We start from the raw sequence: 24574 nt of genomic DNA on the forward strand, positions 1-24574 counted from the left end.
CACAAAGCTGGAAACCATCTGTTCAGCTGCCTCTGATGCTCCCTCCTTCCCACTAATCCACTGGGACAAACTTTCCCCAAAGTTCCATAAAAGGTCATCTGATGCACGAGTCATCTCCTGCTCCCTTGATTCTACCAAATAGGTGGCCATCCAACTTCACCTAATCCTCAAGTCAGCCGATACTGGCAATGGTCCCCCTCTCCACAGGTACTGTTCCCTTCTTCAAACCTGTCATCACCACCCTTCTCCCCTCCCTTCAAAAAATCCATCCCTGATCTTCTGTTCTTGCAAACTACTGCTCCATCTCCAATTTCCTTTTCTTCTCCACAGTCTTTGTATGTGCTATCGCCTCCTAAATCCATACCCATCTTTCCTGGAACCCCATGTTTGAATGTGTCCCTGCCACAGTACTGAAACAAATGACATCCTATATGACTGTGACAAAGATAACCTATCCCTCCTTATCCTGTCTGCAGTCTTTAACATGGTTGACCACACCATCCTCCTCCAACTCCTCCCCCACTGTGGTCCAGCTGCATGAGACTGCACTTCCCTGGTTCCATTCCTCTATCCAGTCATAGCCAGAAAATGCCCTACAATGTCTTCTCTTCCCACTGCCACACCATTACCTCTGGTGTTCCCCACACATCTATTCTTAGTTCCCTTCTATTTCCCATCGACATGTTGCTCCACAGCAACATCATTCAAAACACATCAAGTTGCACATGTTTGCTGTCACTACCCAACTCTAACTCACCAGTATCTCTCTCAACCACTCTTCTGTCTCATTTGTCACTCTGGAGAGAATTCCAAGGACAGATCTTCAAAGGTGGAGATTGGAAACCCTCGTGAGAAATACGTAGTTGTAGTGAGACTGGTTGACTTACAGTGGGACTAACGTATGGGGGGGTTTGTTGAGAAATCCATGGATTCAGTTTCGGTTGCATCTGTCATTTACTCTGTAACGTGGTATGTCTGACCACAGTTCATCTGTTAATTTGCATGTGCCTCACACTCTAACATTCAAGATAAGTATAAGGCAGCTTTGTAAACTGTTTTAATCTTTCTGAACTTGTATAGGAAAGTATGTTTTTGTTTGTTCAAAATCCATAGAATCTTGTGGCTTTATTCCAAAAGCAGGTGTCTTGAATCTCAACCATTATCTACCTTAAACAAACCGTCATTGGTCCCTAACTGGATCTCCCCGCCATGTCCCGGAGTCTGACTAAGGATTCTAACATGAGGTACAGAGAGATGTGGGTAACTTGGTCCATGAATCACGGGAGGTTAGTATGCAGGCACAGCAAGTGGCTAGGAGGCAAATGGAATGTTGTCATTTATTGCAAGGGGAATAGAAAGTAAAATAAAGGATGTTTTGCTACAGTTGTACATGGCATTGGTGAGAACACATCTCAAATACTGTTTACAGTTTTGGTCTCCTTATTTAAAGAATGATGTAACTGCATTAGAAACAATTCAGAGAAGGTTCACTTGACTGATTCCTAGGATGACTGTCTATCTTATGGGGAAAGTTTGGACAGGTCGGGCCAGTATCCATTGGAGTTTAGAAGAACAAGAGATGATCTTCTTGAGACATATAAGATCCTGGGGGACTTGACAGGGTGGATGCTTAGAGGATGTTTCCCCTTGTGGGAGAGACCATAACTAGGGGACAGAGTTTAAAAATAAGGGGTCCCCCATTTAACATGGAGTCAAGATTTTTTTTCCCCCCTCAGAGGGTCGTGTGTCTGTGGAACTCTCTCCCTTAGAGAGCAGATAGATTCTTGACTTACAAGGGGGTCAAAGGTTACTGGGATTAGGTGGAGTGTGGAGTTAGGGCCACAATCCGATCAACCGTGATCTTATCGAATGGCAGAACAGGGTTGAGGGGCCAAACGGCCTACACCCGCTCCTAATTCGTATCACCTACACTGGCTCCTGGACAGGTAACGACAATTTGGAAATTCTCACCCATGTTCAAATGTCTTGCCCCTCCTCATCTCTCTAAAGTCCAACCCTCCAAAATCTCTAAGCTCCTCCAATGCCAACCTTCTGTGAATTTCCAATTTTAATTGTCCGGCCACTGCATTCATGGACTTAGCTATCAAGGCCCTGGGTTATGAAATTCCTTCCCTAATCCTCTCCAAACTTGCCATTAAATCTTTTGCTTCTAATATCTCCTCCTTTGGCTCAAGTATTTCATGTGTCACAATGTTGTAAAGTGCCTTGGGGCATTTTCCTGCAGCAATCTATCAATGCAAGTTGTTGTACCTTCCTTAAACAATTAGCCTCAACCATCGCCTCAAACCACACCCTCTCCCACCTCCCCCGTGACAGGCACATCCACTCACAAGTCCCACCCAAACAAACTTTGAGAGAATTCAACGTTTCCTCTTACCATGGACATGTGACTGCTGAAAACTTTTCCCAGGAGCAAAATGGAAATTTCCAGCCACCTGATCAATGAGAAACAAAAAGGTAGAGGAGCCAGTTAAAAAACCGGAACTGACATCTAACTACAGGCACTGCAATCACCATCGCTGATGACCAACATCTAGCCACAGACTCACCTTGTTGACCTCCAGGAATCCATAGACCTGACAGCCCTCGTTCTTCTGCTCCTGCAATTTCTGGGTGAATCCTTCTCTCATGCACTGCTCAATGGTGTCGGCGTTCTTGAACGCCCAGCCTTTCCGTCTGTAGGCCTCACGCACATCAGCACACGTGTTACAGCACCTGCAGAGACCAATCAACACCAGTGTTACAACATCTGCACAGACCAATCAGCCCATGTTACTACAGCAGGTTCTTGCTGCATACAGACAACACAAGGAAACCACGACGCTTTGAAATGACACACAGGCTCTCTGCAGGCAGTGTCTGCAGATCAGTTGTCAGCTGGAAAGGAGCAATTTATCCCTCCAATCCCTGTGGAGCGCACTCCGGAACATCATTCAAAGGATCACTTTGCACCTGTCTTCACTAAGGAAGCAACAGAGGAAGTTGGTGAAGATAGAGAGGTGGATGTTATATATATGGACTTTTAAAATGATTTTGATAAAGTAATATATAACAGACTTATTTGGAAAATAGAAACACAGAGCTAAACTGACACTTGGAATAAAATTGACTAAGGGATCGGAGGGAGAGAGTTGCGATGAACAAATATTTTGCTGACTGGAGGAAAGCATGTAGTAAGTCCAGAGGTCAGTATTGGGACCATTGTTTTGAGTTACATAAATGACCCGGACTTGGGAATAGGGAGCACAAGTTTGTGGACAATACAAAACTTTTTCATATCGTAAGTAGTGAGGAGAACACTGACAGGCTTCAGGGGGACCTAGATAGGCTGGTGAAATGGGCAGACAGGGGAAGATGCAGTTTAACGTGGAAAAGTGTGACGTGATGTACTTTGGGCGAAATAGCCTGGTTCCATGCTGAGCAGACATGAGAACATTAGATTTTTTAAAAGCTGTATGGCCTTTTTTAAAGGAACACAGTTGATCTTTCCACAGGTCACCTGACGTTACAACTGCAATGTTGTCAAGCTTCCGGAAGATTCCAAGTGGATTGCAGGCAGACATATCGAAACATGAAAAGACTTTCGAAATTCAAAGAGTCATCAAATAGAGAATGGCTTTACTTAAAGGTATGAAAACCTTGGCCACTTTTGAACATTACAGCTGATAAGGAGACTTCTGTTTGCTAATTGGGATTACCACTTGCTTTATTTGGACAATAAGTTGGCATTTTGTCCAGTTCACATGCTACAGCGGCCACATTGGCTTTCCACTAGAGATACAGCAGGAAAATTCTACCTGTACTTTCAGATCCATTTTGAACTGTCTTGAAGAAGCATCAACCCAGGGAGAGGCGGACATCCAGAAACAGCTGATGGTCTGTGTAAGTAACTGGGCAGCTAGAAGTGCCATGCCTGCAGAATTCTAAGAAGGAACCTTCACTCCTCCCTGTAAACCTGATTCCATCTACAAGCCTCCAGCAATTTGACAATGGAAGCCATCATAGCTGCAGAAACAACTTTGCAACCTCAAAACCTTCACTTCAGACAACACCTAGTCTTCAAATCATATCAGGTCTGCATTGAATATGGACTAAACCATGTTTATAAATATTGTTTATCTTCATTTGTAACTAATTTTTGTGTGTGTGTATATATGTGTTAATAACTTTATCTTTTCTTAGGTAACTTGCAGGGCAAGTGTGAAATAAACTAACCATGGCTTTTTTAGTGAGAAGGCTTTGCTGTTGGGTTATTTTAAATTGAATTATACACTCCAAGGTAGGATATAAACGTGCACACACACACACACACACAAATGCACTGTTCACAGGCAACTTTGTGGAAACACCTTTCAAGTGTCCATGAAACTGGAGAGGCAGAATAATTTCACCTTTTGCTTCCATTGCCTTTGGAGGGAGAGTTTCAAAGACACACTACCCTCAGAGAAAAAAATTCTCCTCATCTGTCTTAAATGAACAACCCCTTATTTTTAAATAGTGACCCCCTAGTTCTAGATTCTCCCAGAAGAGGGAACATCCCCTCCAAATCTACCCTGTCAAGACGCATCAGGATCTTATGTTTCAATCAAGTCGCCTCTTACTCTTCTAAAATTCAGTAGATACAAACCCAGCCTGTCCAACCATTCCTCCTAAGACAACCCTCCCATTCCAGGTATAAGTCTAGACGACCTTCTCTGAACTGCTTCCAACACATTTACATCCTTAAATAAGGAGACCAATACTGTACACAGTACTCCAGCTGTGGTCTCACTAGAGCTTTGTCTGACTGAAGCATAACCTCCCTCCTTTTGTATTCAACTCCTCGCACAATAAACGATAACATTCTATTAGCTTTCTGTTGTAAGGGTGGCCGAGTTGCTACTATTGATGATATAGTTGATCTGGAAACACTAAGTTTATTTACAACGTGCTTAGCAGCAACTACATGTGTGCTTTCAACTCCAACTCGATCTCTACACTGACCGCTAGAGGTAGCCCGTGCTACTCTCCTATTGGTTACTCAGACTCAGGCGTTTACAACATAGGAGGCCATTCGGCCCATCGTGTCCATGCCAGTCAACAAAGATCTGACTACACTAATCCCATTTTCCAACACTTGGCCCATAGCCCTGGAAGCTATAGCAATGCAAGTGAATATCTAAATACTTCTAAGACGTTATCAGTTTCTCTGACTCAACTACCCATTCAGGCACAGTTCCACCACCTTCTGGGTGAAAAGATTTCTCAACTCCTCTCAGCCTTCTACCTCTTACCTTAAATCTATGCCCCCTGGTTATTGGCCCCAAAGTCTCTTCCTATCCATCCTATGTCCCTCAATCTTATCCACCTCTATCAGATCCCCTTTCAACCTTCGCTGCTCCAAGGAAAACAACCCAATCTCTCCTCATAGCTCAGACCCTCCAGCCCAGGCAGCATCCTGGTAAATCTCCTCTGCACCCTCTCCAGTGCAATCACATCCTTCCTATCATGTGGTGACCAGAACTGCACACACTACTCCAGCTGTGGCCTAACCAGCATTTTATACAGTTCCAGCATAACCTCTCTGCTCTTGTATTCTATGCCTCAGCTAATAAAAGCAAGTATCCCATATGCCTTCTTAACCACCTTATCTACCTGTGCTGCTACCTTCAGGGATCTGTGAATATGCACACCAAAGTTCCTCTGATCTTCAGTACTTTCCAGGGTGCTACCATTCACAGTGTAATCCTTTGCCTTGTTAGCCCTCCCCAAGTGCATTACCTCTCACTTTTCCAGGTTGAATTCCATTTGCCACTGCTCTGCCCACCTGACCAGCCCATTGATATCCTCCTGCAGTTTACAACTCTCCTCTTCACTATTTACCACCCGACCAATTTTCATGTCATCCACGAACTTCTTGATCATACTCCCTACATTTATGTACACCACAAACAGCAAGGGCCCCAGCACCGAGCCTTGTGGAACCCCACTGGAAACAGACTTCCAGTCACAGAAACATCCCTCGACATCACCCTCTGCTTCCTGCCTCTCAGCCAATTTTGGATCCAACGTGCCACTTTGCCTTGGATTCCATGAGTTCTTACTTTCTTGACCAGTCTGTCATGAGGATCTTATCAGAAGACTTGAAGTCCATGTAGACGACATCAAATGCATTACCCTCATCAACACTCCTGGTTACCTCAAAAAATTAGATCAAATTTCTCAAACACAGCCTTCCCTTAAATCCATGCTGACTATCCCCAATTAATCTTAGTCTCTCCAAATGCAGATATATTCTGTCCCTCAGAATTCAATCTAGTAACTTCCCCAATATCAAGGTTAGACTCACTGGCCTGTAATCCCTGGTCTATCCCTTCCTCCATTTTTAATAATGGGACAATGTTAGCAGTCCTCCGGTTCTCTGGCACCTCACCTGGGATTTGAAAGTTACTGCCAGGGCCCCTAATATCTGTTCCCTTGCCTCCCTCAACAACTTGGGATACATCTAATCCGGGCCTGTGGATTTATCCACTTTTAAGTCCCTTCTCTCTATGTTAATTTCCTTGAATATTTCACAGTCCGCCACCCTGATGTCTATACCTGCGTCGTCCTTTTCCATTGTGAAGACCGAGGCAAAGTATTCACTGAGGACTGTACCCACGTCTTCCGGGTCCACACACAGATTACCTCTATTGTCCCTAATTGGCCCTACTCTTTCCCTAGTTATTCTCTTGCTCTTTATATAGAGTTTTCCTTTATTCTACCCACAAATTCGTTCTCGTGCACTTTTAGCTTTCCCAATTTCCTTTTTCAGATCCCCCCTGCACTTTTTACACTCTTTTAGGGACTCTGCCATATTGAACCCCCAGTATCTGCCATAAGCTTCTCTGTTTTCTTAATCCTAACCTTTATCTCCCTTGACACCCAGAGTTCTCCAGACTTGGTCCCTCCCGCTTTGTCTTTACGGGAACATATTTGCCTGTACTCTCGCTATTTCCTATTTCCTCCTTGAATGCCTCCCACTCCTCTGACACAGTTTTATCTGCAAGTAGCTGCTCCCAGTCCACTTGGGCCAAATCGTATCTCATCTTAGTAAAAATAGCCTTTCCCCCAGTTTAGAAATTTTATTCCCTCCCCAACCTGATCCTTTTCCATAACTAAATCTAACTGAGTTATGGTCACTATCTCCAAAATGCTCCCCTACTGATATGCCTTCCATCTGCCCTGGGCTCATTTCCAAATATTAGGTCCAGAACTGCCCCCTCCCTTGTTGGGCTTTCTACATTCTGGCTAAGAAAAGTTCTCCTGGATGCAACTTAAGAATTTTTTCCCCTCTCTACCTTGCACACAAACTATCCCAGTTAATATTTGGGTAGTTAAAATCCCCGACTATTACTGCCTTATTATTCTTACACTTCCCTGAAATCTTATTACATATTTGATCCTCTATCTCTCCCTGACCATTTGGGGGCCTATAGTACACACCCAACAGTGTGTTTGCCCCTTTTGTGTTTTTTACTTCTACCCAATTGGTCTTATTTGATGATCCTTCCAAGATATCATCCCTCTTCACAGCTATAATTGATTCCTTGATCAATATTGCGACCTCTCCTCCTCTTCTATCCCCCTATCTCATCAGAATACCCTAGAACCAGGAATGTTGAGCTGCCAGTCCCACCCCTCTTTTAGCCCAAGTCTCGATCATAGTTATGATATCATACTCCCACGTGCCTGTCTGTGCCCTCAGCTCGTCTGTCTTATTCCTCAAGCTCCTTGCATTAAAATATATTCCATTTAGCCTTGCTAAATTCATTCTTTCTTATCTTCCAGACTCACTTACTAGCATTTTAACTTCTAATTCCATCTCAGCTTCTCTCCCATCTGAACTACTTTTCAGAATCTCCCCCCCGGCCCCAACCCCACACACACACACAAACACACACACACACACACACACACCACCACCCCCCCACACCCTAACAGCTTTAGCAAACCTCTCTGCAAGGATGTTGGTCCTGTTCCTGTTCACTGTGACAAATATTGGTTCTGTCTTTCCAACTTTTAAATTAAACAATGAGTAAATGTCTGAATTTGTTGTTTGAGGCTCTTCTACATTGTAGCTTTCATGGGGCTTCTTTTTATTTACAAGCCTGCTTGAATCTTTCCTTGCACTGCCTCATCATATGTCCATTTCTGTGACAATAGTAGCATTCGATTTTTTAAAAAACTGTCGATTGCTAAAAGACTGCTTGTTTCCACCTCTATTAAAATTATTCTTCAATTTCACTGCTAAGTTATTTTTCTTTATTCCTCGGCTAGCCGGGGCTGTTTCCCGCTTCTCAGCAGAGTCTTGCATTTTCGCACCCTTTCCAGCTGGGGTTTCCTGCCCAATGTGGAGGATGGAACCATTCTGCACACCCTGTATTGCCTTTGAATCTCTCACCGTGCTTTCCATGGCCAGCGCCTTCTTGAAATCCAAATTCACTTTGGACAACAATCTTTTCTGAATAGTGTCTTCTTTCACTAAATGATCTCTGAGCACGTCGTTTAGAATCGTACCCAACTCAATGTTCCATTAGCTGCTTCAAGTTTGAAACTTAGCAAGCAATCGTCTCACTCAGGTCTCTATTTCACGAATTAAACCTGAGCCTCTGCATCGTGACTGAGGTCTTTGGCTGAAAATGACTCTTCATGAGGTCCACCAACTCATCGAAATTCTTCGAATCTGGGGCACTGAGTGCTGTCAAACTTTGAATCAGACTGTAGGTTTTGCTCCCACAAGTACTTAAGAGGAAGGCACACCTCTTCTCTTCCCCCTTAAACTCAATCGCTTGAAAAAGGAACACGAGGTGTAATGAGACCAATTGTCTGTGGCTGGTTCAAAAGAGTCAATTCTCCCAATTTGTGGCATCTTGAGAGGAGATAACTTCTTTGACTCTAACAGAGCTTCCTACTTACAATCACTGGGCAAGGTACAGATTTCTTTTTAAACTTGATTCCTTCTGTCTAATCCTGTTCTATCCTCATCGCCAATTTGTTGTAAGGGTGGCTGAGTTGATCTGCAGACACTTCTTGGGTGGAAACATTAAGTTTGTTTACAATATACTCAGCAGCAACTACATGTGTACTTTCAACTCCAACTCTCTCTATACTGACTGCTAGAGGTAGCTCACACTACTCTCCTATTGGTTACTTTGCCATGTGATCTTCCTTAACACGTAATATTCTTAAAGGTACATTACATTACATGCTAAATAAAACCATTATTACTACACTTTCATAATGACTTGCTGTAGCTCCATAATAAACTTTTGCGATTTATGCACTAGAACACCCAGATCCCGCTGCATCTCAGAACTCTGCAATCTTTCACCATTTAAATAATATGCTCCTTTTTCATTCTTCCTGCCAAAATGGACAATGTCACATTTTCCCACACGATATTCTATTTGCCAGATCTAGCCTATCTATAGAGCTTTGTAGCCTCATGTCCCCTTTACAGAATCACAGTGTTAAAACACAGGAGGAGGCCATTCAGTCCATCATGACTGCACCGGTTCTCCGAATGAGCCTTATGATTCAGTGCCATTCTCCTGCCTTATCCCCATCCCCTTGCATTGTTTCTATTGAAATAATCACCTAATGCCCTCTTGAATGCCTCGATTGAATCTGTCTCCACCACAGTTCCAGGCAGTGTATTCCAGACTCGAACCACTCACTGTGCGCTAAGTCTTTTCTCACATCACATTTGCTTCTTTTGCAAATCACTAAATCCGTGCCCTCCCGTTTTCAATCCTTTTTATGAGCAGGAACAGTTTCCCCCTCTCCACTCTGTCCAGCCCCCTCGTGATTTTGAACACCTCTATCAAATCTCCTCTTAGCCTTCTCCTCTCCAAAGGGAACAGTCCCAACTTCTCCAATCTATCTTCATAACTGAAGTTTCTCATCCCTGGAGCCATTCTTGTAAACCTCTTCTGCACTGTCCATTGCTTTCACATTCTTCCTATAGTGTGGTGCCCAGAACTGTACACAATACCCCAGCTGAGGTCTAACATGAGCTCAGCATAATCTCTCTGCTCTTGTACTCTATGCCCCTATTAATAAAGCCCACGATACTATAAGTGCTCTCTCCACCTGTCCTGCCACCTTCAATGATCTATGCATGTATACACCCAGCTCCCTCTGCCCTGCACACCTTTATTTTATATTGTCTGTCCATGTTCTTCCTACCAAAATGCATCACTCCACACTTCTCCACATTGAACTTCATCTGCCACCTATCTGCCCACTCCATCGACTTGTCTATGTCCTTTTGAATTTCTATACTGTCTTCCTCATAGTTTACAATGCTTCCAAGTTTCGTATCATCCACATACTTTGAAATTGCCCCCTGTACACCAAGATCTAGATCATTAATATATATCAGGAAAAGCAAGAGGCCCAGTGCCAACCCCAGGGAACTCCACTACAAACCTTCCTCCAGCCCAAAAAACATTCATTGACCATAACTCTTTGTCACTCAGCCAATTTTGTGTCCATGTTGCTACTGTCCCTTTTATCCCATGAGCTATAACTTTTCTCAAGTCTGTTGTGTGACACTGTATCAAATGCCTTTTGAAAGTCCATGTACACCATATCAACAGAATTACCCTTGTCAACCCTCTCTGTTACCTCTTCAAAAAACTCCAACAAGTCAGTTAAACAAAATTTCCCCTCTAGAAATCCATGCTGGCTCTTCCTAATCAACCCACATTTTTCCATGTGACTATTAATTCTATCCTGAATAATTGTTTCAAGAAGCTTCCCCACCCCTGAAGTTAAACTGACTGGTCTGTAACTGACTGGAGGGAAGTGGTGCAGTGTGGTGCCTCTCAAAGTCAATGTTGGGACCATTGCTCTTTTTGATATACGTTAATAACCTGGTCTTGGGTAAACAGAGTATAAGACTTATCAGGGATGAAAGCCTTGAGTTATATGGAGAGAGGAGAGAGGCTGCTGCTGATCTCCTTGGAGCAAAGATGATTAATGGAGATTTAATAAGTGTGTTCAAAATTCTGAGGGGTTTTGGTATGAGCATAATGGAAAAAGCTTTTACCACTGATAGGAGGGTTGGCCCTCTGCCTCCTATCCCTTAGCAAGTTTTCTTCCAAACAGCAAGTTGTTTGGATCTCAAAATCAATGACTGGTAGGGTGGTGATAGCAGGGTAATGGGTCTAATTGGATAGCATTTTTCAAAGGAGCCAACACTGGTACGCTGGGCCGAATGGCTACCTTTTGTGCTGAGAGATTTTAACGTGACAGGCAGGTCAGCAGGATATCGACTGTAGAAAACACAGCAAAGCGCAGTCCCTGTCTAATGTCAGGGATTGTAGGATGGTAATCGGGAATGGGGCAGTTAATCTGTTAATCCTCCTTCCCAGTCTGGGTGTGCAGCAGCTCTGCATCAATCTGGACGAGGTCCTCCTGGGCCCCAACTCCAAGAGGCTTTCTTTCACTCGTCCTATCCCTCAAGTTCCAAGAACTGATTAGTAACACTCACTTCATGTCCTCAGACTCTGCGCCATAACAGCTCTCACATCGGTCTGGGTCCAGCTTCGTAGAATTGAACATCTCCTCCTGCTTTCCCAACTCTGAAAGAGAGAAACAACATCATATACAGGCGAAGTAAGCGGCAGGCAGAGCATGACAAGCTGACAGGCCGAGGAAGAGAGAGAAAGAGCGTGTGAGAGCGCCAGACAGAGAGAGAGAAACAGCACAGGGAACACGGACCCAGAGAGAGAGAAACAGCACAGGGAACACGGACCCAGAGAGAGAGAGAAACAGCACAGGGAACGCAGACCCAGGGAGAGAGAGAGAAACAGCACAGGGAACACGAAACCAGAGAGAGAGAGAAACAGCACAGGGAACACAGACCCAGGGAGAGAGAGAGAGAAACAGCACAGGGAACATGGACTCAGAGAGAGAGAGAAACAGCACAGGGAACACGGACCCAGAGAGAGAGAAACAGCACAGGGAACATGGACCCAGAGAGAGAGAGAAACAGCACAGGGAACATGGACCCAGAGAGAGAGAGAAACAGCACAGGAAACACGGACACAGAGATAGGGAGAAACAGCACAGGGAACACAGACCCAGGGAGAGAGAAACAGCACAGGGAACATGGACCCAGAGAGAGAGAGAAACAGCACAGGGAACATGGAACTAGAGAGAGAGAGAAACAGCACAGGGAACACGGACCCAGAGAGAGAGAGAAACAGCACAGGGAACATGGACCCAGGGAGAGAGAAACAGCACAGGGAACATGGACCCAGAGAGAGAGAGAAACAGCACAGGGAACATGGAACCAGAGAGAGAGAGAAACAGCACAGGGAACACGGACCCAGAGAGAGGGAGAAACAGCACAGGGAACATGGAACCAGAGAGAGAGAGAAACAGCACAGGGAACACGGACCCAGGGAGAGAGAAACAGCACAGGGAACACGGACCCAGGGAGAGAGAGAAACAGCACAGGGAACACGGACCCAGGGAGAGAGAGAAACAGCACAGGGAACACGGACCCAGGGAGAGGGAGAAACAGCACAGGGAACACGGACCCAGGGAGAGAAACAGCACAGGGAACACGGATCCAGGGAGAGAGAAACAGCACAGGGAACATGGACCCAGGGAGAGAGAGAAACAGCACAGGGAACACGGACCCAGGGAGAGAGAGAAACAGCACAGGGAACTCGGACCCAGGGAGAGGGAGAAACAGCACAGGGAACTCGGACCCAGGGAGAGGGAGAAACAGCACAGGGAACACGGACCCAGAGAGAGGGAGAAACAGCACAGGAACACGGACCCAGAGAGAGAGAGAGAGAGAGAAACAGCACAGGGAACATGGACCCAGAGAGAGAGAAACAGCACAGGGAACCCGGACCCAGAGAGAGAGAGAGAGAGAGAGAGAGAGAAACAGCACAGGGAACACGGACCCAGAGAGAGAGAAACAGCACAGGGAACACGGACCCAGAGAGAGAGAGAAACAGCACAGGGAACACGGACCCAGAGAGAGAGAGAGAAACAGCACAGGGAACACGGACGCAGAGAAAGAGAGAAACAGCACAGGGAACACGGACCCAGAGAGAGAGAGAAACAGCACAGGGAACACGGATGCAGGGAGAGAGAGAAACAGCACAGGGAACACGGACGCAGAGAGAGAGAGAAACAGCACAGGAAACACAGACCCAGAGAGAGAGAGAAACAGCACAGGGAACATGGACCGGGAGCGAAAAACAGCACAAGACACAACACATGGACCCAGAGAAAGAGAAAGGGAGAACACACATACAGCCACAATTAGAATATTGTGTCCATCTCTGGTCATAGTTTAGGAAGGATGTCAGGGTCTGAGAAAGGATGTGGAGGAGATTTATCAGAATGATTCCAGGGATGAGAGAATTTAGTTACAAGATTAGGCTGCAGAAGCTGGGAAGGTTCTCCTTGAATAACTGAGGGGAGATTTGATAGATGCGTACAAGATTATGACAGGTGTAGATAAGCTAAATAAAGGAAGGCTGTTCCCATTAGCTGATGGTACAAGGACTATGGGACACAGATTTAGATTGGGCACGAGGGATGCGAGGGAGAATTCTTTTACCCAGTGAGTGATAATGACCTGGAACTTGCTACATACGAAGGTGATGGAAATGGAGCTGATGAATGATGTCAAAAAGAAATTGGATGAGCCTTTGAGGGAAAAACTTGCAGGGATACAGGGTTCAAGCGGGGGAAGGGGACTGACTGGATTGCCTTAGAGAGGTAGTATGGACTTGATGTGCTGGAGTGACCCTATAAGAAACAACACATGGAATATAGATCCAAAGGGAATTTGAAATAGGAGGAATAAGCAATTGACCTCTCTAGCTTGCTCTGCCACTCAATAAGATGATGGTTGACCTGCCACCTGAGTTAGACCATTTGGTACTGTCCTCCTATCACTAGGTCCCTTTTTACCCAAATATTGATCTCTGACTTGAATGTACTAACGGAGAGAACCACACGGAATATGAACCCAGCCAGAGAAACAACACATAGATCACAAGGAGGCAAAAACTGATACAAATACACCCCCACAAACATGCAAACCCAAAATTATACCCCACATTCGCCATTCTTGCAGGGAATAAATCAGAAACTTGTGGATTGCAAACAGAACACAACAGGAATAAATTTGAAGTCCAGTGACCGTTGACCCCAATGGATCAGAGAGTAATTCCAAGGAGATCCTGAGGCAGACGGACCAGAACATTCTGGATTTGATCTGTGCTCCAAGTCGAGTTAGTTGACCAGAATCAGGACAACAGTGGGTTGATTTTAAATTGATCCCAGCACCCAGGTAGTCAGTGCCTCCAGCTGGAGCTAAGTGTGTTTGAGCACAGACCGAGGGCAGGGCTGTCTTCAACTGTAACACCGAAACCTCAATGACTGGCCGATGATTAGATATCGGTTTCATAAATGCAGACAATCATTTAGGGGAGAGGTAATGTTTCCTGTGAACAGTCCATTGGTATAAATCGCCATTGGACACTGACTCCCTTGGAATTATCCTGGGAAAGAGCTGCAGTTTCGCTCTGAAGGTCTAGCTTGTCTTGGATCTCCTTGCAATCATATCAATATTTACACAGTGGCCATAACATAAAGAAATGCTCCATCTCATTGTCCAATCCATTAGTCCACATGAACATTGTGAACTCTAGTTTAAAAAGCTGTGTGTCTGTGGGTACAGGACATGGTCATCACCGTGCCCTGGTATGTTCTTACCATGTTCTGGTCTGTTCTTACCGTGTTTTTCCACCTCTGGAGTGACAACATTGCCCACCAGGTCCAGTCTCTTTTTGAACAGATTGTGCTCCACATCAAGCTGCTGCTCCCCAGCCACATCCATCGCATCAATACTTAGATCTGTCAGTGGACATGGAGCATCCCCATTAACATTGATTCTGCCACTGAAGTATACCATATGGAGACAACATGCAACAGCAATTTCCTTATTACACTCAAGACAGGTATCCTTTAAGGGATTTTCCCTTTATTTTGACATGCCTTGTTTTTAATGAGACCACAGTTTGGATTCTCATTTTGGACAAGGGTGGGGTTGGGGAAGGGGTAGGAAGGAATCACCATGTGCCCAGGGTTCCTGCAGTGCTGTTCTAACCCTCCCACCTCACCACACCCAGTGACAACTAGTAGACTATCTTCTGGACTTGTCGTGGGCTCAGTGCACCTATTGCAACACAAACCAGATGACAACTCAAAATAATTGTTCAATACAGGGTCTCCGGAAGGATGTCACATGGCACTACAAGAGCATGAGAAACAAAAATATACAGGGGGAAACCAAAGGATGAGATTGGGGATGGGGGTGGGGGTCAAAATGACAAAAAAATTGGAGGTGCAGTGTGGTTTTGGGAGGGCATTCCAGAATGCAAATGCAAACAGCTATTAATTAGGGGGGGGAATTAATTGTTTTCACTCCTGCCCTGTGTCATAGAGTTCGGGGGATGGGGGCAGCAGCGAAATAGAAGACAAGTGGGGAGTGGAAGGTTTACTTAAAAAGTTGCATCAATACTCACAGGCACAGGGCATGTGTGGAAAAATGGTGTCAATATTGATTTTTAGCTTTTCACCTCGTGACGTGTCTACATAGAGTTCTGGATGTACCTGGAAAGGGAAAAGAAAATGTCAGCAACATCCCCACAGAGTAAGGAGGAAGAGGGGCTATAATTTGAGAATTAAAAATATACTCCCCCGTTTAACAAGATTACATGCATGACATATCAGCTCGACTGGGTCTGCAGCAGGTAGTGAGGGAACCAACAAGAGGGAAAAACATACTTGACCTCATCCTCACCAACCTGCCTGCTGCAGATGCATCTGTCCATGACAGTATCAGTAGGAGTGACCACCGTTACATTGTGAAGATGAAGTCCCGCCTTCACACTGAGGATACCCTCCATCATTTTGAGGCACTACCACCATGCTAAATGGGATGAATTTCGAACAGATCTAGCAACTCAAGACTGGGCATCCATGAGGTGCTGAGGGCCATCAGCAGCAGCAGAATTGTACTCGAACACAATCTGTAACCTCATGGCCCGGCATATCCCCCACTCTACCATTACCATCAAGCCAGGGGATCAACCCTGGTTCAATGAAGAGTGCAGGAGGGCCTGCCATGAGCAGCACCAGGCATACCTAAAAATGAGGTGTCAACCTGGTGAAGCTATAACACAGGACTACTTGCATGCCAAACAGCATAAGCAGCAAGTGAAAAAGCAGAGTTAAGCAATCCCACAACCAACAGATCAGATCTAAGCTCTGCAGTCCTGCCATATCCAATGGTGATGGACAGTTAAGCAACCCACTGGAGGAGAAGATTCCACAAAAATCCCCATCCTCAATGATCGAGGAGCCCAGCACATCAGAGCATAAGATAAGGCTGAAGCATTTGCAACAATCTTCAATCAGAAGTGCCAAATAGATGATCCATCTCAGCCTCCTCCAGAGGTCCCCAGCATCACAGATGCCAGTCTTCAGCCAATTCGATTCACTCCACATGATATCAAGAAATGGTTGAAGACACTGGATACTGCAAAGGCTCTCAGCCCTGACAATATTCTGGCAACAGTACTGAAGGCTTGTGCTCCAGAACTTGCCGCACTCCTAGCCAAGCTGTTCCAGTACAGCTACAACACTGGCATCTACCCAGCCGTGTGGCAAATTGCCCAGGTATGTCCTGTACACAAAAAGCAGGACAAATCCAACCCAGCCAATTACTGCCTCATCAGTCTAATCTTAATCATAAGTAGTGGAATGGGTCATCAACAATGATATCAAGTGGCACTTACTTAGCAATAACGTACTCACCCAGTTTGGGTTCCGCCAGGGCTACTCAGCTCCTGACCTCATTACAGCCTTGGTTCAAACATGGACAAAAGATTCTAAACTCCCGAGGTGAGGTGAGAGTGACTGCCCTTGACATTAAGACCGCACTTAACTGACTGTGGCATCAAGGAGCCCTGGCAATGGTTGTGACTGTTAGAGGTCAGTCAACTCAGCTCCAGGACATTACTGCAGGAGTTCCTCAGGGTAGTGTCCTCGGCCCAACCATCTTCAGCTGCTTCATCACTGACCTTCCTTCGATCATAAGGTCAGAAGTGGGGATGTTCACTGATGATTGCATAATGTTCAGCACCATTCACGCCTCCTCAGATACTGAATCAGTCTATGTCCAAATGCAGCAAGACCTGGACAATATCCAGACTTGGGCTGACAAGTGGCAAGTAACATTCATGCCACACAAGTGTCAGAAAACGACCACCTCCAACAAAAGAGAATCCAACCATCATGCTTTGATGTTCAATGACATTACCATCACTGAATCCCTCATGGTCAACATCTCAGGGTTACCATTGACCAGAAACTCAACTAGACTAGCGATATAAATACTGTGGCTACAAGAGCAGGTCAGAGGCTAGGAATCATACGATGAGTAACTCATTTCCTGACTCCCCAAAGCCTGTCCACCATATTCAAGGCACAAGTCAGGAGTGTGATGGAATACTCCCCACTTGCCTGGATGAGTGCAGCTCCCACAACACTCAAGAAGCTTGACACCGTATAGGACAAAGCAGTCCACTTGATTGGCATCACATCCACAAACATTCACTCCCTCCAGATTGACGCACAGTAGCAGCAGTGTGTACCATCTACAAGATGCACAGCAGGAATTCACCAAGGCTCCTTAGCACCTTCCAAACCCACGACCACTACCATCTAGAAGGACAAGGGCAGCAGGTAGATGGGAACACCAGCACCTGCAAGTTCCTCTCCAAGTCACTTGCTATCCTGACTTGGAAATATGTCGCCGTTCCTTCACTGTCACTGAATCAAAATCCTGGAACTCCCTCGCCAACAGCACTGTGACTGTACCTACACCACATGGACTGTAGTGGCTCAAGAAGGCAGATCACCACCACCTTCTCAAGGGCAACTAGGGATGGACAATAAATGCTGGCCCAGCCAGTGAAGCACACACCCCATGAATGAATTTTTTAAAAATTGGTTTCTGTACAATTAAAGGTCTAGGTGAAACACCAGGTAACATACTGAAATTTGGCAGCATTAGGGTGTGCAGCTACCCACTCATGAAACTTCAAAGCCTCTCCCTTAAAGTAAGCAAATTGGACCAGGGCAGGGAGATGATGATTGTTTCCTGGTCTGAAAGGGGTCACTGGGTAGGGGAGATGTTCAGCTGTGCCTTCTCTGAACAAGTGTTCATCCTGGATTGTCCAGCAACAAATTAAAATGGACAGAGTATCACAGGCATTTCAGAACCAGGCATTCTGATCCCCATTTTCTTTGCATTTGGACTGTAAAAGAAAAGCTTGCAGTCTCTGGGCAAAGGGACATGCAAGTCACTGCAGTCACCTCTGGAAACAACCGCTATAATAAAATTCAAAGTATACCACAAGGATTAATCTAACACGTGCAACAGTGTGCAAAATAAGGAGCATTGAAACCAAATGTTTCTCAAACTCTCCAGCACAGACTCAGAGGCGCCATTAACACAGCAATGAACACAACAGACCTCACGTCAATCAAAAATCATTGTAAAATTATGGATTGAATATTTACCAATGAATAAACACATCTTAAAAAAACATTTAAGAAACAAGTAACCAAATATCATGAGATCAGACAGAGGAGCCTGGGGCAAATGTTCAATATAGAGGATACAAAAAAAATATTCCAACAATTGCTGCAAATCAGGAGGTGAAAGGGAGAGGGGAACTTGGTGAAATTGAAATCACTAGGGATACGGTACTAAGCAAATTGATGGAGCTGTGGGCTGGCAAGTCTCTGGGTCCTGATGGATTACATCCTGGGGTCTTAAAAGAGGTGGCTAATGAGGTAGCTGATGCTCTGGTGTTAATTTTCCAAAATTCGCTAGATTCTGGAAAGGTTCGATCAGATTGCAAAGTAGCAAATGTAACCCCTCTACTCAAAAAGGAGGGAGACAGAAAACAGGAAACTATAGGCCAGTTAGCTTGACATCTGTCGTGGGTGTTAGAATCGATCATTAAGGAGGTTATAGCTGGGCACTTGGAAGAGCTCAAGGCAATTACAGCAGGTACAGCAAGCAATTAAGAAAGCTAATGGAATGCTATTCTTTATTACAAGAGGGGTTGAACATAAAAGTAAGGATGTTATGCTTCAGTTATGCAGGGCATTGGTGAGACTGCACCTCGAATACAGTGTGCAGTTTTGCCTCCTTATTGAAGGAAGGATGTAAATGTATTGGAGACCATTCAGAGGTGGTTTACTAGATTGATACCTGGAATGAGTGGGTTGTCTTATGAGGAAAGGTTGGACAGACTGGGCTTGTTTCCACTGGAGTTTAGAAGAGTGAGGGGTGATTTGATTGAAGTTTACAAGATCCTGAACGGCCTTGACAAGGTGGATGTGGAAAGGATGTTTCCTCTTGTGGGTGAGTCCAGAACTAGGGGGCACTGTTTTAAAATTAGGGGTCACCCTTTTAGGACAGAGATGAGGAGAAATTTTTTTCTCTCAGAGGGTTGAGACACTTCGGAATTCTCTGCCTCGGGTGGTGGTGGAGATGGGGTCATTGAATATTTTGAAGGCAGAGGTAGATTGGTTCCCTTGCCTAATAAAAATCTAAGGTTATCAGGGTAGATGGGAATGGGGAAATCGATATACGATGATCAGCCATGATCTTATTCAATGGCGGAGCAGGATCAAGGGGCCGAATGGTCCTATCCTGTCCCTATTTCTTATGTCCTTGCCAATCAGGTGACACTCACCTCCTTTGTGAGGTAGTACTGAAGCTCCGAGAAAAACAGAAGCAACATAATCAGACTGCTGACCACCGTAACTGGGGAGCAAAGGGAGACACATTACAGGCTGAAGCCACCAACACCCCAACAACCGACACTCTGTTATATCTAATTCTCTCTCTGCCTCCCCAGCTCTCAGCAACAATTGCTCCCCATCCCATTCATCCCTCCCCCTCCGCCCATTTGTCTACTCCCCATTTGTGGCCGCCGCACCTTCCCCCCTCTCTCTTGCCCCCCCACAACCCGCCCCCACAACCGTGCCACTCTCTTGGCCTGTCTCGCACTCTCCCTCCCTCTCACCCTGTGACAGCGCACTCCCTCCATCCCAGCACGCGGCTCCCACCCTCTTTCCTCCACATTCTCCCTCGCACCTCCCTCCTCCTCATTCTCCCCCACGCCACCTCCCTCCGCCACATTCTCTCTCCCCCCGGCCGCCCCGTACTCTCTCCCTCTCTCTCTGCGCCCCATTCTCTCTATCTCTCTCTCGCTCTTCCCCATTCTCTCTATCTCTCTCTCTCTCTCTGCCCCATTCTCTCTATCTCTCTCTCTCTCTCTGCCCCATTCTCTCTATCTCTCTCTCTCTCTCTGCCCCATTCTCTCTATCTCTCTCTCTCTCTCTCTGCCCCATTCTCTCTATCTCTCTCTCTCTCTCTCTGCCCCATTCTCTCTATCTCTCTCTCTCTCTCTGCCCCATTCTCTCTATCTCTCTCTCTCTCTGCCCGATTCTCTCTATCTCTCTCTCTCTCTCTCTGCCCCATTCTCTCTATCTCTCTCTCTCTCTCTCTGCCCCATTCTCTCTATCTCTCTCTCTCTCTCTGCCCCATTCTCTCTATCTCTCTCTCTCTCTCTGCCCCATTCTCTCTATCTCTCTCTCTCTCTCTGCCCCATTCTCTCTATCTCTCTCTCTCTCTCTGCCCCATTCTCTCTATCTCTCTCTCTCTCTCTGCCCCATTCTCTCTATCTCTCTCTCTCTCTCTCTGCCCCATTCTCTCTATCTCTCTCTCTCTCTCTCTGCCCCATTCTCTCTATCTCTCTCTCTCTCTCTGCCCCATTCTCTCTATCTCTCTCTGCCCCATTCTCTCTATCTCTCTCTCTCTCTCTGCCCCATTCTCTCTATCTCTCTCTCTCTCTCTGCCCCATTCTCTCTATCTCTCTCTCTCTCTGCCCCATTCTCTCTATCTCTCTCTCTCTCTCTCTGCCCCATTCTCTCTATCTCTCTCTCTCTCTCTGCCCCATTCTCTCTATCTCTCTCTCTCTCTCTCTGCCCCATTCTCTCTATCTCTCTCTCTCTCTCTGCCCCATTCTCTCTATCTCCCTCTCTCTCTCTGCCCCATTCTCTCTATCTCTCTCTCTCTCTCTGCCCCATTCTCTCTATCTCTCTCTCTCTGCCCCATTCTCTCTATCTCTCTCTCTCTGCCCCATTCTCTCTATCTCTCTCTCTCTGCCCCATTCTCTCTATCTCTCTCTCTCTGCCCCAGCCTCTCTATCTCTCTCTCTGCCCCATTCTCTCGCTCTCTCTCTGCCCCATTCTCTCTCGCTCTCTCTCTGCCCCATTCTCTCTCTCTCTCTCTGCCCCATTCTCTCTCTCTCTCTCTGCCCCATTCTCTCTCTCACTCTCTGCCCCATTCTCTCTCTCACTCTCTGCCCCATTCTCTCTCTCTCTCTCTGCCCCATTCTCTCTCTCTCTCTGCCCCATTCTCTCTCTCTCTCAGCCCCATTCTCTCTCTCTCTCAGCCCCATTCTCTCTCTCTCTCTCTCTCTGCCCCATTCTCTCTCTCTCTCTCTCTGTCCCATTCTCTCTCTCTCTCTCTCTGTCCCATTCCCTCTCTCTCTCTCTCTGTCCCATTCTCTCTCTCTCTCTCTCTGCCCCATTCTCTCTCTCTCTCTCTGCCCCATTCTCTCTCTCTCTCTCTGCCCCATTCTCTCTCTCTCTCTCTGCCCCATTCTCTCTCTCTCTCTCTGCGCCATTCTCTCTCTCTCTCTCTCTCTCTGCCCCATTCTCTCTCTCTCTCTCTCTGCCCCATTCTCTCTCTCTCTCTCTCTGCCCCATTCTCTCTCTCTCTCTCTCTGCCCCATTCTCTCTCTCTCTCTCTCTGCCCCATTCTCTCTCTCTCTCTCTCTGCCACACTCTCTCTCTCTCTCTCTCTGCCCCATTCTCTCTCTCTCTCTCTCTGCCCCATTCTCTCTCTCTCTCTCTCTGCCCCATTCTCTCTCTCTCTCTCTCTGCCCCATTCTCTCTCTCTATCTCTCTGCCCCATTCTCTCTCTCTATCTCTCTGCCCCATTCTCTCTCTCTATCTCTCTGCCCCATTCTCTCTCTCTATCTCTCTGCCCCATTCTCTCTCTCTATCTCTCTGCCCCATTCTCTCTCTCTATCTCTCTGCCCCATTCTCTCTCTCTCTCTCTCTGCCCCATTCTCTCTCTCTATCTCTCTGCCCCATTCTCTCTCTCTCTCTGCCCCATTCTCTCTCTCTATCTCTCTGCCCCATTCTCTCTCTCTATCTCTCTGCCCCATTCTCTCTCTCTATCTCTCTGCCCCATTCTCTCTCTCTATCTCTCTGCCCCATTCTCTCTCTCTATCTCTCTGCCCCATTCTCTCTCTCTATCTCTCTGCCCCATTCTCTCTCTCTATCTCTCTGCCCCATTCTCTCTCTCTATCTCTCTGCCCCATTCTCTCTCTCTATCTCTCTGCCCCATTCTCTCTCTCTATCTCTCTGCCCCATTCTCTCTCTCTCTCTCTGCCCCATTCTCTCTCTCTCTCTCTGCCCCATTCTCTCTCTCTCTCTCTCTGCCCCATTCTCTCTCTCTCTCTCTCTCTCTGCCCCATTCTCTCTCTCTCTGCCCCATTCTCTCTCTCTCTGCCCCATTCTCTCTCTCCCTCTGCCCCATTCTCTCTCTCTCTCTGCCCCATTCTCTCTCTCTCTCTGCCCCATTCTCTCTCTCTCTCTGCCCCATTCTCTCTCTCTCTCTGCCCCATTCTCTCTCTCTCTCTGCCCCATTCTCTCTCTCTCTCTGCCCCATTCTCTCTCTCTCTGCCCCATTCTCTCTCTCTGCCCCATTCTCTCTCTCTCTCTGCCCCATTCTCTCTCTCCCTCTGCCCCATTCTCTCTCTCCCTCTGCCCCATTCTCTCTCTCCCTCTGCCCCATTCTCTCTCTCCCTCTGCCCCATTCTCTCTCTCTCTCTGCCCCATTCTCTCTCTCTCTCTCTGCCCCATTCTCTCTCTCTCTGCCCCATTCTCTCTCTCTCTCTGCCCCATTCTCTCTCTCTCTCTGCCCCATTCTCTCTCTCTCTCTGCCCCATTCTCTCTCTCTCTCTCTCTGCCCCATTCTCTCTCTCTCTCTCTCTCTCTCTCTGCCCCATTCTCTCTCTCTCTCTCTCTGCCCCATTCTCTCTCTCTCTCTCTCTCTGCCACATTCTCTCTCTCTCTCTCTCTGCCCCATTCTCTCTCTCTCTCTCTCTGCCCCATTCTCTCTCTCTCTCTGCCCCATTCTCTCTCTCTCTCTGCCCCATTCTCTCTCTCTCTCTCTCTGCCCCATTCTCTCTCTCTCTCTGCCCCATTCTCTCTCTCTCTCTCTCTGCCCCATTCTCTCTCTCTCTCTCTCTGCCCCATTCTCTCTCTCTCTCTCTCTGCCCCATTCTCTCTCTCTCTCTCTCTGCCCCATTCTCTCTCTCTCTCTCTCTGCCCCATTCTCTCTCTCTCTCTCTCTGCCCCATTCTCTCTCTCTCTCTCTCTGCCCCATTCTCTCTCTCTCTCTCTCTGCCCCATTCTCTCTCTCTCTCTGCCCCATTCTCTCTCTCTCTCTCTCTGCCCCATTCTCTCTCTCTCTCTCTCTGCCCCACTCTCTCTCTCTCTCTCTCTGCCCCATTCTCTCTCTCTCTCTCTCTGCCCCATTCTCTCTCTCTCTCTCTCTGCCCCATTCTCTCTCTCTCTCTCTGCCCCATTCTCTCTATCTCTCTCTCTGCCCCATTCTCTCTCTCTCTCTCTGCCCCATTCTCTCTCTCTCTCTCTCTGCCCCATTCTCTCTCTCTCTGCCCCATTCTCTCTCTCTCTCTCTGCCCCATTCTCTCTCTCTCTCAGCCCCATTCTCTCTCTCTCTCAGCCCCATTCTCTCTCTCTCTCTCTCTCTGCCCCATTCTCTCTCTCTCTCAGCCCCATTCTCTCTCTCTCTCTCTCTCTGCCCCATTCTCTCTCTCTCTCTGTCCCATTCTCTCTCTCTCTCTGCCCCATTCTCTCTCTCTCTCTCTCTGCCCCATTCTCTCTCTCTCTCTCTCTCTCTCTCTGCCCCATTCTCTCTCTCTCTCTCTCTGCCCCATTCTCTCTCTCTCTCTCTCTGCCCCATTCTCTCTCTCTCTCTCTCTGCCCCATTCTCTCTCTCTCTCTGCCCCATTCTCTCTCTCTCTCTGCCCCATTCTCTCTCTCTCTCTCTCTGCCCCATTCTCTCTCTCTCTCTGCCCCATTCTCTCTCTCTCTCTCTCTGCCCCATTCTCTCTCTCTCTCTCTCTGCCCCATTCTCTCTCTCTCTCTCTCTGCCCCATTCTCTCTCTCTCTCTCTCTGCCCCATTCTCTCTCTCTCTCTCTCTGCCCCATTCTCTCTCTCTCTCTCTCTGCCCCATTCTCTCTCTCTCTCTCTCTGCCCCATTCTCTCTCTCTCTCTCTCTGCCCCATTCTCTCTCTCTCTCTC

The 24574-nt window shown here is 46.7% G+C and overlaps 1 protein-coding gene across 6 annotated transcripts in view; it reads right to left on the reverse strand.

The window, feature by feature from the left end:
* The window catches only part of ergic3 (ERGIC and golgi 3), a 55413-nt gene that overhangs the window by 21163 nt on the left and 9676 nt on the right, over positions 1-24574 (reverse strand). For 5 of the 6 annotated variants that reach the window (XM_041204584.1, XM_041204582.1, XM_041204583.1 and 2 more), the window contains exons 2-7: positions 19860-19930; positions 15609-15696; positions 14818-14937; positions 11540-11630; positions 2571-2736; positions 2399-2456 (exon numbers count right to left, since the gene is read on the reverse strand). In XM_041204584.1, coding sequence (XP_041060518.1) covers positions 2399-2456; positions 2571-2736; positions 11540-11630; positions 14818-14937; positions 15609-15696; positions 19860-19930 — 594 coding nt within the window. The remainder of the gene's footprint in view (positions 1-2398; positions 2457-2570; positions 2737-11539; positions 11631-14817; positions 14938-15608; positions 15697-19859; positions 19931-24574) is intronic. The other variant, XM_041204586.1, reaches the window with a different exon arrangement.

This window comes from Carcharodon carcharias, chromosome 14 (assembly GCF_017639515.1).
Source record: "Carcharodon carcharias isolate sCarCar2 chromosome 14, sCarCar2.pri, whole genome shotgun sequence".
In the NCBI taxonomy this organism is placed as follows: domain Eukaryota; kingdom Metazoa; phylum Chordata; class Chondrichthyes; order Lamniformes; family Lamnidae; genus Carcharodon; species Carcharodon carcharias.